General features: G+C 45.0%; 1 protein-coding gene across 10 annotated transcripts in view; it reads right to left on the bottom strand.

Annotated features, from left to right (window-relative positions):
• The window catches only part of TANC2 (tetratricopeptide repeat, ankyrin repeat and coiled-coil containing 2), a 193,344-nt gene that overhangs the window by 18,990 nt on the left and 159,805 nt on the right, over window positions 1–14,549 (bottom strand). For all 10 annotated transcript variants that reach the window (XM_071728481.1, XM_071728485.1, XM_071728479.1 and 7 more), the window contains 5 exons: window positions 13,110–13,218; window positions 8,806–8,928; window positions 7,899–8,135; window positions 6,159–6,344; window positions 4,295–4,388 (listed from right to left, as the gene is read on the bottom strand). In XM_071728481.1, coding sequence (XP_071584582.1) covers window positions 4,295–4,388; window positions 6,159–6,344; window positions 7,899–8,135; window positions 8,806–8,928; window positions 13,110–13,218 — 749 coding nt within the window. The remainder of the gene's footprint in view (window positions 1–4,294; window positions 4,389–6,158; window positions 6,345–7,898; window positions 8,136–8,805; window positions 8,929–13,109; window positions 13,219–14,549) is intronic.

Below are 14,549 nucleotides of genomic sequence, written 5' to 3'. Positions count from 1 at the left end.
GTGCTCTGGTAATTCCAAAAGTAGGGCTGGGTTAGCAGACACCTTCAATCCAAAAATAGTTCCAAGTGCAGGACCTGCCTTTGCCTCATCTCTGGTATTAATTTTAGACTTTTTGGTTCCTCCCTCCCCTCCCTGACATTCTGTGTGCTCCAGCACAGCTCCTCTGCCTCGATGCTCTGCTGCTTCTGGTAGGAGTTTGAGCAGAAGGTGGGAGTCTATTTCTAACTGATGCTGCTTGCTTTCTCTCTGAAGTACAGTTCTGTGGGATGGCTGACTACAAGGTGTTGATGGGTTTCCAACTGCAACCCTGCTAATGTTGGGGGATTTGATTAATTCTCTATTCTTTTCCACGTTATGGCTGAGTTTTCTTCTCTTGGGCTTGAGAGACACCAAGAGTTAAAAGAAAAATCCTCTCGCTGCCACCAGCAGAACATACTGCAGGATCTATAATCAGATCCATGTGGGTTTTAAACGTAAGCTCCAGATATAGAAGGAGGACTGTGTGTGATGTGCACAGCAGAGGGATCAGCACACAGGGTTTTTTGGGTTCTATTTCTAAACCTAAGCCTTCAAAATGTTGCAGGTTAATTTGAGGTATTTCACGTCAAAATGACTTCTGGTTGCAACAATGAAAACACTGTAAATGACACTGTCACTGTAAATCACCAAGTCTTTGGTGCTCACCATGAAATGTTCTTTGGGAAAGACTTTACTGAAACAGAATGATCTGATCCAGGGCCACACACTTCTCCTCTCTGCCCTGCAATCCACTCCACCTGGACTGACATGTCCTGGTACTACTCCAGGAGCTACTCTGCTCCTCAAGGTCAAAGCAACTGGTGCAGGGATGTAGCTCCAGCTTGTCCTTCACAGCTCCAACTCAAGGGCAATGCAAAAGTTTCTGTGTTACTGAGCAGTCAGACCTTGCTGGGTCAGGAAAGTCCCACACTGACAACTTGGGTTTGCTGCCTGCTGCACCCAACCCACCCAAGCTCATCTTGGGTACCAGAGATCCCTAAGCACCTACCCTCAGAAACAGGGAAACTCTGAGGGGTGAAAGGAGCTCAGTCCAGCTGGATCCTGGGAGACCAAACCACCAACACCCAGACCCCACCAGTGCCTGTGCTCTGATCAGGAGACTGCAGTAGACAATCCCTGTGGTCCCTCTAACTGGAACAAGATGGACAGTTGGCTGCTGCTCTGCATGCAGCTGCCTCACCTGTGTCTCCAACCTTCTAACCAAAGCCATTTCTGACACCCCCAAGCCCAGAGCACTTTCCTGGGGCTGGTGTGCAACTTTCCAAGCCCACAATCTCAATAGAACTACTTCAGGTTCCAGAAGTAGCTGCTTATTTACACCTTTTGCCACTCCTCAGATGGAGTCATCAACCTGCTTCTGACATCACCAGCCATTGGTCTCCAAAACACCCATGACACAAGGCAAGGATGTTCCTGTGTGCTGAAAGCACTGTGTGCTGTGACTCAAAAAGCCAAGGAGAGGTGATGAGAGGCAATGGAAATAGTTTTGTTTGAAGTTTTACTGTCAGCCAGAGAGCTCCAGCATGAACAAGGCGAGTCCACCAAGTCCAGCCATGAAGCAGTGACTTGAGATCCTGGGCTGGAAAACAGGAATGCTCATTTTGCAGTTTTTCCATGAGGATGTAGTGCCAGGAGAACAAATCACCCTGCAATAACAACATCTTGGCCTCAACACTATGGAAGAGTTGCTGCAATTCTCAAAACACAACTCAAAGAAAACCTGGGACAAGTTTCAGGTGTGGACGTGCTCTGTCAATCAGCATCAGACAAGCCACAGTCTCCAGCACCAGGGATCTGCCATGGCACATTCTGCCTCTGGTTCTGCAGAGCACTCCTAGTTTGGTTTGGTTTTTTTTTTAGAGAAAAGCTTTATCTGGAGAAGGAATCATTAAATTGCTCCTTCATGGCACGTGTATCTGTTTCACAGCCTGGCAGCACGACAAACACAGTTTGATGGAGTCATTCTTTGCACCTCCAACTCTGATGGAGTTCTTAAAAGTGACTCAGATACTTTTGTGCTGGGTTTTGCTATTAAGTCTTGTCCTAGGGGAAAATATTCCATCTGGAGTTGGCTATAGTTTGCTGTCAGCAATTCCTAAACTTATGATGTAACTTGGCAGTACCATTTGGATGAGATCAGGCTGACAGCACCAAGCCAGGCAGGCAGCCCTGCAGAAGATCAGACACATGAGCAACAAGTATGAAAAAAAACAAAGCATGATTCAGATTTTTCAAGCTGATGGCTATTTTTAGGTGGAAGCCTGCCTTAGTCTTGAAATTTACCTACACTCACTTTTGGGAAAAGAATAATAAAACATTGTGAAAAGGAGTCTTGAGAACAAACAGAAACAGGACAAAAGAGTGCTGGATTTGGTGCGTGGATTTTTTTTGGTTTGTTTTCCCATCTTACCTATCACAAATGTAATGGAATAAATGAGTATTCCTTTGAGCTGACTCCTCACCCTGAATCCCTGTTACCAGCTGCTCCAGTTACTCAGAAACTCCTCCTGAACTTGCAGATGTCTGTATGAGCCCAGCTTCTGGCACTGTTGTGGGGAAGAGCTATGGGAAGGGGGACAAGAGAGATGGACTCTTCCACTCTCCTGTGATGGAGTCCTCAAGGCAATGGGCAAGCTGGGAGCTGCTCAGGACACAAAGGAAAAGGAAAGAGAGTATCAGGGAGAAGAGCAAGGTGTTTGGCTCTCAGACTGGAGGGCTGAGCAGGTCAGAAAGCAGGACAGTGTGACCTGTGGATGCAGAGCTCCAGGGATGGGCTGAACTCCAAAACCCCTGTGGCTTTATACCAGGCTTTGCCACATTCATTTGGACAGCTCAGGACTACCTGATCCCACGGAGATGTTTGTAATATTGACACTGCCCATGTGGTCAGACTGCTGGGAGACATCTCAGTGGCTTCTGATCCCATTTTGAAGGTGTGAGCATCACCATCCTCCTTACCAGAGAACACTTGGTGTGAGGTGTCTCTGGTGTGGTCACCACTGAGAGCTGTGGGCTCACTGGGAGCAAAGCTGCTGATCTATTGCCAAGGCTCAGTCATTGCATTTGACTAATTCCATATCCAACTTCTTTCTTCTCCCATGACATCCTAGGGGCACTTTTAAATTGCTTATTTGTATACATTGCCCTCAGTTCTGCTAATAACAGCACAAGGCCCTTGCACTCAGGTCTGTGCAGGAGCCAACTCCATCCCCAGTGCCCCAGGAGTGGCCCAGGGCATCCTGGCCACCTGGCTGGCTCCTTGCTGGGACAACTCATCCCTCTATCTCTGACCTTTAAAGCTCAGGGGCGAGACCTTCTGGTAGACTCCATTCATTACAAGGCTCCATTTTCAAATGTAGAGCACACAAATCAGCTTAAAACATAACCCAGCTGCCCCCTGGTCCCACTCTTCTAACCAGAACCAACCCAACCCAGCCCCGAGCCAGACACCAGCCCCTCTCTGTGCCCTTGGATTGTGTCATTTTTAAACAAAGCTGACAGGATCAAAATCAGTGCTCTGTTACTCAGACAGGAACATTACCTTGGTGTATCAACTTGACAGGAACATTACCAGTGATGCAAGTAGATTAGTGAGCTGAGTACAAATGACAGTGGGTAATATTTACGAGGTCACTGGAGCTAAAAGCTAACAATTCCAAGTTTGAGTAGCTCAAGAAATGGAGATGATAGTGTGATGAGTACCCGTGGGGTGGATGGGGTGAAAGGCTGATTTGTTTTGGCAGAAATGAGGCAAGCAGGGCTTCTGGATCCCACCCATCAACACAAAAAAACCAGTATTGCACACAAGGTCTTTTTCATCCCCAGGTGCTAAACAAGGGGAAGTTTTCAGAAAATCCACAGCTAATGTAACAGTCATGGTGTAAAAGCGAAGGGGAAACAGGGAGATGCTTTGGATAAATATGCCCAGTATCAAGAGAAAAAAGCAGAATTTTGTGTCCATCTCACTTAATGGGAGATGTTTCAGAGAAATTAAGTGTCTGGTTGTCAGAGATGCTGCATGTAAAGTGCCAGGAGCACCAGAGGCTCAGGATTTTCATACCCCAAACTTCTCTGTTTGACTTAAACTGAGTGCAAGCTCCAGCCTGGCACTGGTAAATCACCTGAAATGCCATCCCAGAAACTGACCCTTCTCCTTTCATCAAAACACCACCAGGCACAGGGATGTATCAGGTGATGGAGAGCCCAAAAATACAAAGAGAAACATGCAAGAAGCTACAGCATCTACAGAAATCACCTGTCTCTCCCCAGAGGCTGTCAAAGCTGTTGATTTGTGCTCGCTCCACCTCTTCTTCATCTTTTTCTGGCAGATCAAGCAGGTAGGAGACAATCTGAAACAAAATGACACGTCAGCTCCCAAGCTTGGATGCATTATATATGAAATGCTGACATCTTCACATGAGCTGCTCTGAATCCACCAAGGAAAAGGAACAGGTTCTGCTTGGCACCCTGAGCTCTAGTAAAAACTCTTCTGGAGGATCAATCACTGAACCTGCTGCCCTGTACAGGATGAGCCTTTGCAGCAGCAGCTTCTCATCACTGTCTCTGTCCTGCTGCAGGTGACCCAGTGTGGGCAGAGGATTCATCCCCAGCTGCTGTCACCAGTGAGGAAACCTCACAGTGTCCATCAGAAACCCAACTGTGTCCATTGGCACCAGTTCCCACTGGGGGGGTTCCTATGACTATGATCATCTTCTTTTACTGCTGGGGAAACTGAGGCAAGGACAAGTGATGCAATGGGGCAGTGACCCTTTTCATTAGCTGATGCTCCAGCCAAGATGAGCAGCCCCTTAAAAATGGTATTTGTTTGAGAGGAGCTAATAGATTCTGAAAGTACCTTCAAGACTTTCACTATCTTTCTTCCAGCTGTGGGTGCTTGAAACCCCAGAGAAGCAAATTAACTTTTTAAAGAGTAAATTAAATGACTTAATTGACTGAGAAGTGGCAGAAAATTTCAGTGTTTGCATCCAATGATGTGAGAAAGCAAGAGGCTAAGAGGAAAATGAAGATTTTACTTTAGTGATTGCAGGATGAAAATGGTTTCTTCATTCTAGGAGAAACAATTATCTGCTGGGCTCTGGTCAGCATTTTTTGAGTATCCTGGAGGGGAGCCCTGCCTGCACCTCTCTGTGGGCACAGAGAGAATTTGGTGTCATTTTCCATGTCCTGCCAGTGATGCCCATGAGGTGCCTTGAGTGTATGGTGCTGCCTCAATGGGGTGGCATCAGCTAAACCCCCCTGTGCTCTCAGGTGACCCCCAGGTGGGTGCTGGTCTGCTCAGGGGACCTCTTGTTGCCTCCCTGAAGAGTAAAGCTCCATCTGGTACAGTTACACATGGGTGTATCACAGCAAGGACTCCAGCAGGGTTCCACCAGGGATTAAGGTCACTTTCTAAACATTTTAAATACTTGTTTTACCACTGAAGTTGGAGGCAAAGAGCAAATTAATCATGAGCTTGCACCTCCTATGACTGCCAGCATGCCAAAACAGTGTTTTTCAAAGGCAGCCATGGACCTTTCATGGTAGAACAGAAATATTAAACAAACCCTCAGCTCCTTTCTCTAACTCACAAAGGTGACCAGTGTTATTTGGGGGAAATTCCCATTTTAAAAGCTGTGCCCTGTTACAAATCATGTCCTCAGTGTGCAGATCTTTAGAGTTTTGAAGTCACATCTGCTTCTAATCGGCCCAACTCAGAGTCACTCAGCTAACAGGAATTTCCCAGCTCTCATTAATCAGCTCCTCAGTCTGGGATTCTACAACAGGAGGAAGCTCTCTGACTCTTCTCCCTTGGGATGTACAGTCCAAAACTCTGTGGTCCCACACTCCCTTGACAGGGCTGGAGGAGCAGTGTAAGCAACACACTGTTTATCCACCCTTGCTTAAAGGTTTACTCCAACAGCTCAAAGGTTTGTTACACTTCCTCTCTTGGACACCAGCCCACAGGGTTTGCCAAGGCATCTCTGGGCCCTGCTGCCTGGGATGAGAAGGGGAAGAAGAACAGGAGAGAGGTATGAACTCTGCCTCCCAGCCCCTCTTTGGTCAGTGTTTGGCCAATGTTTCCCACCCCAGGGCAGCAGTGATGTGCTGGCAGGTCCTACCTCAGTGTAACCCATGCTGGCTGCAGCAATCAGAGCTTGCTGGATGGCGTGGCTCTTCTTGAACACTCCCTGCTGCTGCCCAGCCATGGTCCAGTCACATTGGATCAAGAACTTCACCACCTCCAAGTGTCCTCTGAGAGCAGCGTGAACCAGAGCGCACTGACCGTTCTTGTCCAAATGATCCACCTTGGGAAGAGGTGAGAGGATGAGCTGAATCAGGGGCAAACCAACATTTCTTTCTTTGTAATTTTCACCCCCTGTTTCAAAATAATGGGCCCTATGTGCAGTTTTCTGGAGCACTAGCCCTCCCACCACCAGAAAACCACCACTCCTAGAGCTCTTCCCCAGGCCGAAGCATCCTCTTGGTGAAAAGTGCTTGCTTTGGGGAAATCACCATTATTTTTTCAGCTCTTTTCAGATTCAAAGGCTGCAAATGCATTTTTCCCTTTGCATCCCCAAGTCCAGCAATTGTGTTTTCTTGTGGGTTGAAATCATTCTACATTGCTATCATCTCCTTCACCCAAAGCCCCAAGCGAAAACCCAGCTTGTTTTCCAGATGCCATTTCCTTCTTTTGAGAGAGGCAGAAGTGCCTCAGCCTGCAGCCAAAAGCATAAAACACAAGCCCAGGGCAGGCAGAAGTCAGGAAGAAACAGAGATGGCATTTAGTAGCCCTGTAGGAACTTTTTTGGTTGGCTTTTCAGGACAGGGCATGGCTTGAACTGAATAAATTTCTGGGTTTTCTGGGTCCTATCACAATACCAGCAACTTGGAGAAAAGAGGACATGAGACACAGTAAGTCTCATTTCTCTTGAGAAATAATTATATTAATATATTTAGTTCTAGAATAGATAAGAAAAATACTTCTCATAACACATTTGTATTAATAAGATATTAGTATTTCTCCTTTCTCAGCTTATTTCTCAAGGAAAACTGACAGAGGAAAGACTTCTGCACTGCATTGTGTAGCCCAAATATTCCTCTTCTCTGAGACAGAAAGCTGCTTCTTACCAACAAGTGTCAGAGTCACCACTCTCTCAAAGCAGCCCAACAAAAGCAGGATTATTTTTTGCCTTCACATTATTACAGACAACACAGCAAGATCTAAACAGATCTCTCAGTCATCCTGATTTTCATACCAAAACTATACAAACCCGTATTTTGCTTTTTGAACTGGAGCTAAACTTATAGAGAAACCACAAATTGCTTCCAGGAGGCTCCACTTCAAAAATCAGCAGAGTTTTCTTCTTCAACAAAATATTTGAACTTGACTCATTATATGTAATTAGAACTCCAAACACTCACCACAAAGCTAAACAAAGGGTATTTTTCTAGGGCAAGCCTGATGGAAGTTTTCGAAAAATGTTTCTCAAGGAGATATTTAAAGAATGCTCCATGCTGCAAAAGCAACGTTGCCATTTTAACCTGGACTTCAAGGACTTCTCCCCAAGAATTTTTCTGCAGCCCATCCATGCAGTGGGATTAGGCAGCTCCTACCTCAGCCTGGAATCCTAATTCCAGACCCTCGTGAGCTCCTAAGCTTTGGTGTCAACGCGAGACGCTCAAAGCTGCTGCCTTTTCACAGCAAAGCCAACCCTTAGCAGCACCATCCCACCTTCATCTGCTGGAGGATCATCTTGCTGCTTTAGCAAGAACTTTGCATCCCACCTGCAGCTTGTGCCCTGCCTGGCAGAACCATGGCAGAGTTTAAATCAGCTTTTTGAGGGACGTGGTCACTTTACCTTAGCCCGTTTCTTGCACAGCAGCACCACAATACTTAGGAACCCAGCAGCAGCTGCATAGCCAAGGGGGGTCAGGCCACTTTCTGATGCAGCATCTACGTTGGCCCCAAACTCCAAGAGCAAAGCCACCATCTCTGTGTAACCCAGGTGAGATTGGACACACAAAATGGGAGCATTGTTCAGAACTTCAGTCCGATAGTTCACGTTTGCACCTCCTAAAATCAGCAACCGACTGACCTGCACGGGGCAAGAAGAGCTCTGTGAGGTGAGACATTAAGTTCATTTTCAAGGCCACACAAGAATTCAGACCAGAGAATTCTGAATGCTCCCAACCCAATAGCAAAGGACACAAAGCACTCAGTAAAAATATCTGCCAGAATATGGTCCCATTTCAGGCATTTATGCAAAGAAGCTGGGGCAAGCATCCTTCCAGCTGACCATCTGAAATTTTTATCCTGTCTGAAATCCTTCTTGTTGTAGAGATGAAGTCCCTGAGGCCACCACGTTCATCCTTACATGGGGCCTGAATTGGCTGGTGCTGTTGGGTTTGGTGCTGCCTCCCAGCTAGTGCCTGCCTAGAGGCAGAGCCCTGCATGGGGCTGTCCAATTCCAACAGCAGCTGCCACATCCCCCACCTCTGGGGAAGAGAAATCCAAGTGAACCATTTTGGATGCTCCCAAATGCACTGTTCACTCACTGTGATTAAAAGGAGATCCCAGGTCAACACAGAAGGCTTGAGGGATCATCCCAGATGGTAAAAAAACCCCATAGAATTATTAATGTTGGAAAAAACCTCAAAGACCAAGTCCAAATCCCATGGCCATGAGATCAGCTCCAGAAAACACAGGAGCATTGCTGGAGCTTCCCATCAGGGCTCTGAGCCACCCCAGCTCTTTTCCTCCAGTACCTTTATGTTTGGGGTGTACAGATTTCTCAGGGATGCCAAAGCCATCGAGAGACCTTCAGTACTGTAGGAGATCCAAAGCCCTTGCAGGATGGAGGAAGATACCCCAACTTTTTTACTCAGCCCCTAAAAAAGAAAAGACAACTTAGATGCAAGCTTACAAACACCCTCCAATACACTGGGCAGATCCTCCTGGGTCTTTGGACTCTCTGAAGTTTGCAGACAGTAACAGCTAAACAGAAGATAATGTGACAATTTGCCACATCTGACCTTTGCAGTGAATTAATAAACTTGTAGGAAATAACTTGCAAAGGCACTGCAGCCACCTCCAGGGGCTTGGAGTGGCAGGATTAAACTGTGAGCAGCCTGAATCCATTCAACACCCCCAGAAAATGTCACGTGCAGGAGCACAGCATGATTCCTTTTTTATTTTTTTAAAATAAAATACACATTATTTTGGCTGAACTGATTCACAAAGTTTCCTGATTATTCAGACAGCTGACCTGGATAGGATCTGCTCACAGGATGAGAAATCAAAGCAATATCAACCACAGCCTAGAGAACCATTCTCATATCTCACACCAGACCAACTCCCAACCTTTCCAGCTGGTGTCCATGAGGAATATATATAAGGTCTGACATAGTTTTCCAGCAACACAAATTGGCAAAGCACAGAACTGTTATGGAAGGAGCAGTAACCTCTCTGGAGCCACCAGATGGGAGCAAACACCTTGCTGGGAGCCCAGAAGAAGGGATTAGCATGGTGGGCACCATGCTTTGCTCTGTGATGGGATGTGGGTCTGCCCAGAACAGAGCTGCTCTGCTCTCCATCTTTCCTCCAAGCCTGCTGTTTCCATGGAAACCAGCCAGCCAGCTTGAAATCTGATTTGATAACAAACCCCCTTTTCTGTGCTGGGTGGTCATTTCTCTCGGTAGCATTTCAGGGTCTAAGTCTTTCTTTCTGGCAGACTGAGATGGTGTAGGGTGGTGGGAAGCAAACCAGCAGCAAAAAGGTGGGATTTGCTTCTTCTAAAGGAAAATGTGGAGCAATCATCACCTCAGCCTGCTGCTGGATTTGGCTGCAGCCCTCTAATCCCTACGTGTGAAAGATGTTCTGAAGCATCGCACCAACCATCACCAGATTTGTCATTTGGAACAGTTTTACCATAAAAAGAAGCAACAGATTAGAAAAGGTTTTATAAATAACAACTCCACATGCTTGTTTCCTTCAAAATGCAGGGAGCTAAATAGAGAAAAAGAGCTGCTTGTGTTAAGAGGCAGAAAAAGAGCTCAGGGATTTCAGCCACCATTAAACACTGCTTTTGAAACAACCCAAGACAGGACATCAGGGGTCAGTGTTAAATTTCACTGAACTCAGTCCAATGTAATTGGAAAAATGGAAAACAATTTTATAATAAACAGTTTGAATAATTTAAAAATAGTTACAATACTATCAAAACCCATAAATAAGCTGTTTGAGTCACCATCAGGCCCAAGGGGAAGAGTCTGTATTTTCAGAATAGCCATCTGAAGATAATCACATATGCTATAAAATTCTTCCCTGCTGCCTTAGAACACACATATTTAGCTATTAGTGCAAGACATAAAAGATGACATTTATCCTTTAAGAAACAAATACATTCAGCACTATCATCACTCAACTGCTGAAACAAAATTGCACTATTTCTCATTTTACACCTTGTATCTTCTTTTTCTGTTCCCCTTTTCTGCCAAGAACTGGAAGGAATTTTGCTGAATCCCTCAGCAAAAAAAATCCTGACTTGACCCACTGTCAAACCAAAATATCAGTGGGGGTTTCCACTATGCTGGGACCATCCAGTACAGAGCAAGGCATGGACTGAGCATCCAGGCTTCACTGGAACAACTTTGCCAGCCCCACACAACCCCAATTTTCCATCAGCCTTGCTTTTTTTTTTGGCCTGCAGCCCTGCATGTGCCTGTCAGCATCCTTAATTTCTGACTTAGGGCTTCCTCTGCTATATGGCCACTGGCACCTTCACCACAAGACATCAGGATGTTCTTTAAGGAATATCAGACACCTTTACATACCTGTAGCTTTCCAGGTGAGTCTGCCTGTACCTGTCATTACATCCTCAATCTGGGATTTTTATTTCTGGATTACTAACATTTCAGATGACTAATTTAAGATCAAATTGAAGACTTCTCTTTGGTTGATTTGCAAAACATACATCAGTCTGAAGTTTGGGTCTTCTTGTCCCATTATTGCACATTTCTTTTCCTGCCCTTTCATTTCAAGCTGGGTTTCCATATGCTCCTGTTAAAACTGGTAATTGCTTGAAAAGACAAAAAAACCCTGTACTTCCATCCCCACACACAAACTGAATGAGAATGTTTGTGTTTAAAGAAGAAAAGCAGCAGATCTCAGCCACCCAGAGAACTGTAGAAGTTTCTTTACACCCATCAGACCATCACCTTGTGACTGCACATCACTGACTTCTTACAAATTCCAAACATCCCATCATTTCCTTGCACAAGGTTTTGGTGGATTCAAACCAATGGGGATTGAGGAAGGACAAATAAGTTTTCTGCACTGTTTAATCAAAGTTTGTCCCTGTCCCAAGCTCTCAGGACTCCCTGGCTGGACAGAATCCCTTAGCTCTGCTCTTCTCCATGATGGGTAAAAAAAAAAAGGAATTACAATGGCATGAGGCCTCCACAAATCCCTTCCAAACCAGGACCTCTGTGTCTGCAGAAAGCTGTGGCTGCTCAAACACAATCCTTCAGGAAAAACACCCTGAACTGATGACCTGCCACACTCCCTCCTTGGCAGAAAAGGGGAACAGCTTCAGCAAAAGACTGGAGAGAATGAAAAGGGATAAAAAGGATAAAAAACCCAACTTGTCTGTTTAGGAACAAAACCAGTAACAACAGGGAAAGGAGCCTGTGTGTACTCTGAGAAATATTTTCTTAAGAGAACACTCAAGATCTTAAAATGTGGTCTGCAATATTCCAGCTCCACATCTCCTTCAAAACCTAATGCAGTTATTGTTTCACTCAGCAAACACTCACAAACCCTCAGTAAACACTTGTTAAATACAAAGATGGGAATAAACCTTTTCAATGCAAAGCAAAAGCCTTCAGTTTTAAAATGTTTCTAATCCAGCTAATCCCAAGCCTTTCAAAACTTCATAGCACTTCTAAACAACACACTGGTATGTTTATCTGTCCCCCAGACTGCTATTCTTAAGATGGTGTTGCAAGCCCTAGGATTTTGGGGAGTGATTAGAACCAGAAGGCTCAACTGACATGTTTCATATGCTAATTGGCATTTTCTCCTATTGTAAAGACTGCTCAGTTAAATCTGGAATCTACAGGCAACTTGTCCACCTAATGAAAACTGGCAGTTGTTTAGAGCCTGAAACCCCTGTTATTTGGTTCTGCTGGGGAAATGTGAAATGAAGATTTGGAAGCAGATTTAGATCTCTGAGGCAGCTGCCTTGTAAACTCACTGCTGAATCCAGCCTTGGGAACCTAATTCAGAATTTGAAAATTAGAGACTGATGGGAGATTGTGACCATCTGGGCTTCTTCCTTTGGCTCCTGCCATCACTTTCCCAAACGAGGAGACTTTGCTGCTGCACCTGATGGTGAACTGGGCACACAGAACTTCATAAAGAAATCCATCAGGACTGCCACAAGGCAGAAAATACCTGTTTGCTCTAAAAAAACCCAGGAGTGCTAAAGTTAAGTCTACAAAATCATTTATAGTCCAGATAAAAACACAGCCTTGTTTTTCCTGGTGTTAAGCACCCACAGCTACCAATGGCTTTGAGAAATTCTTTATCTCACAAATCCACCCTCTCATTTCCATCATCTGGCACATGGGCCAGGAGGCACAAAAATGTCATTTAAGTTTATGGGTCATGTTGATCTTCACACCCAGGTTACCTTTCCATTATCTAAGTCTCTGTAAAGATGATAATGACCATAAAATTTCCCCTTAACAACCATTTTGGGTTGGCTTCTTCAAAACCCCTCCTTTTAAATGATTTATTTCTTTATTTCTTGTCACAAGAACTCGCTTCCATCAGAAGAAACCTGGTAGAAGACTAATTTTAGGTAAGGAGGTTACATGCTGAATTTCCAGTCAGAGGAAGGTTTAATTTCCAGGATTTCTTTTACACCACTGCCAGTTTTCTACCCATTTCAGCAGCTGAAGCAATCACACTTCTTACAAAAACCCTGAAACAAGGAGAGACTCAACGCTGCTGGATTATCTGCAACGGGGATGAAGTTGGCATAATTCTTAATTTTAATTTTTGTTACCTTAAAAATATGTGCTTTGAGAATGTGATGTCCCAGTTCAATAGTTTGCTGTCGATTTAATTTTCCTTCCTGACGGGAAAACCAGAAGGCAAGTAATGTGTGGCCACTCCTGAAACCAGAAGGGAGAGCACGTTAGCATTTGCTTGTTACACCATCAGAACAACTTTTAACAACAGTTTTGCCTCTTGCAAAGCCTCCAAACTTGTCAAGCTCTGGGAAGCAGAGCTGGACTAATTCTCACTTGTAAATCACCAGCTAAAGGCATCCTTTCTTATTGGTGATCACTGACAGCTCCAAAAACCTCAAACATTGGAGGGACAACAAAAAAACCCCAAAACAAACCCAATATATTTTCTATGAGCAGATGTGAATTTGGAAACATCAGAAGTACAACTTTAGAAAAAACAAAGTGCCATTTTTATTGTCATTTTGCAGAGGAGAACCTTACTCTGAAGGCACACCACCAATCCTCATTGAAACATCATGGTTGGGAAGAACCTTTGGGTCCAACTCTCAGTCCTACACCACTGTAATCAATAAATCATCTCCCAGAGCACCAAAATGACAGCAAGAAAACATTGCAGCAGACAGTTTTCACAAAATTGAGGATTTACCAGCACACATCCATGCAGGGAGAATGATTCCTCCACATTAACATCAACTTGGAGTAAAAGAGGAAGACTTGCAACACCACAGCCAGGTGTTGGGCAAGATCCCCCCCAAGCCTTGCCAATAAAATTCTTTTTGGACCTAAAATTCATTCTCACAGAGCCCAGTGATGCTCTGCCAGCCCTTGGTAGGATGTGGATGTGTGGAGTGGACAATGAAATGCCTTCTGCTTACAAGGCAGAACTTCATCTCCAGGTCTTGACAGGTGAAAAGGCACCACATCCCATTTCTGTGTAATAGAAGAAACTCTCTCACTGGGCAGTAATTCTCTTTATGCCTCTCTGCAAAATGCAGTGAAATTCCTGGGACTGCCATCAACTCAAGGGTCACCAGCAACTCTTGCCTGACTGACTGATGGTACCATTCACACTTGGAGTGAATGAAGATGACAGAGAACCTGAAAAATCCCTTTTTTTTGTGTGTGTGTGTTTTGTTTCCTCTCCACACCCTGGGCTGGCACACAGGGAGATGCCCACGTAGGGATTCCATAGCTCTGCTGTCCCAGTCACAGCTCTTCCAGATGGTGACTCAACCCATCAAGATGCAGCTCAGATGCCTCAGCTGAGTGCTTTTCATCAAGCAGGATGCCTGGTGCAAAGGGCAGTGCCACTGATTTACACAGGGCTGTGCTGGGAGAATTCTCCACATTAGCACCACCAGAAGGGACAAGATGTAAAAAGCTGGGAAAACAGATGGGCCTTGGAAGTGGTTGTAGCACCTCAAGTTATCTCCAGATTTTTGCCTTTCCTTCTTTTCTCTCTTCCCTCTTTG

This window comes from Heliangelus exortis, chromosome 29 (genome assembly GCF_036169615.1).
Source record: "Heliangelus exortis chromosome 29, bHelExo1.hap1, whole genome shotgun sequence".
In the NCBI taxonomy this organism is placed as follows: Eukaryota; Metazoa; Chordata; class Aves; order Apodiformes; family Trochilidae; genus Heliangelus; species Heliangelus exortis.
Note: the sequence above shows the minus strand (reverse complement) of the source record. Positions and strands in the feature narration are given on the sequence as shown.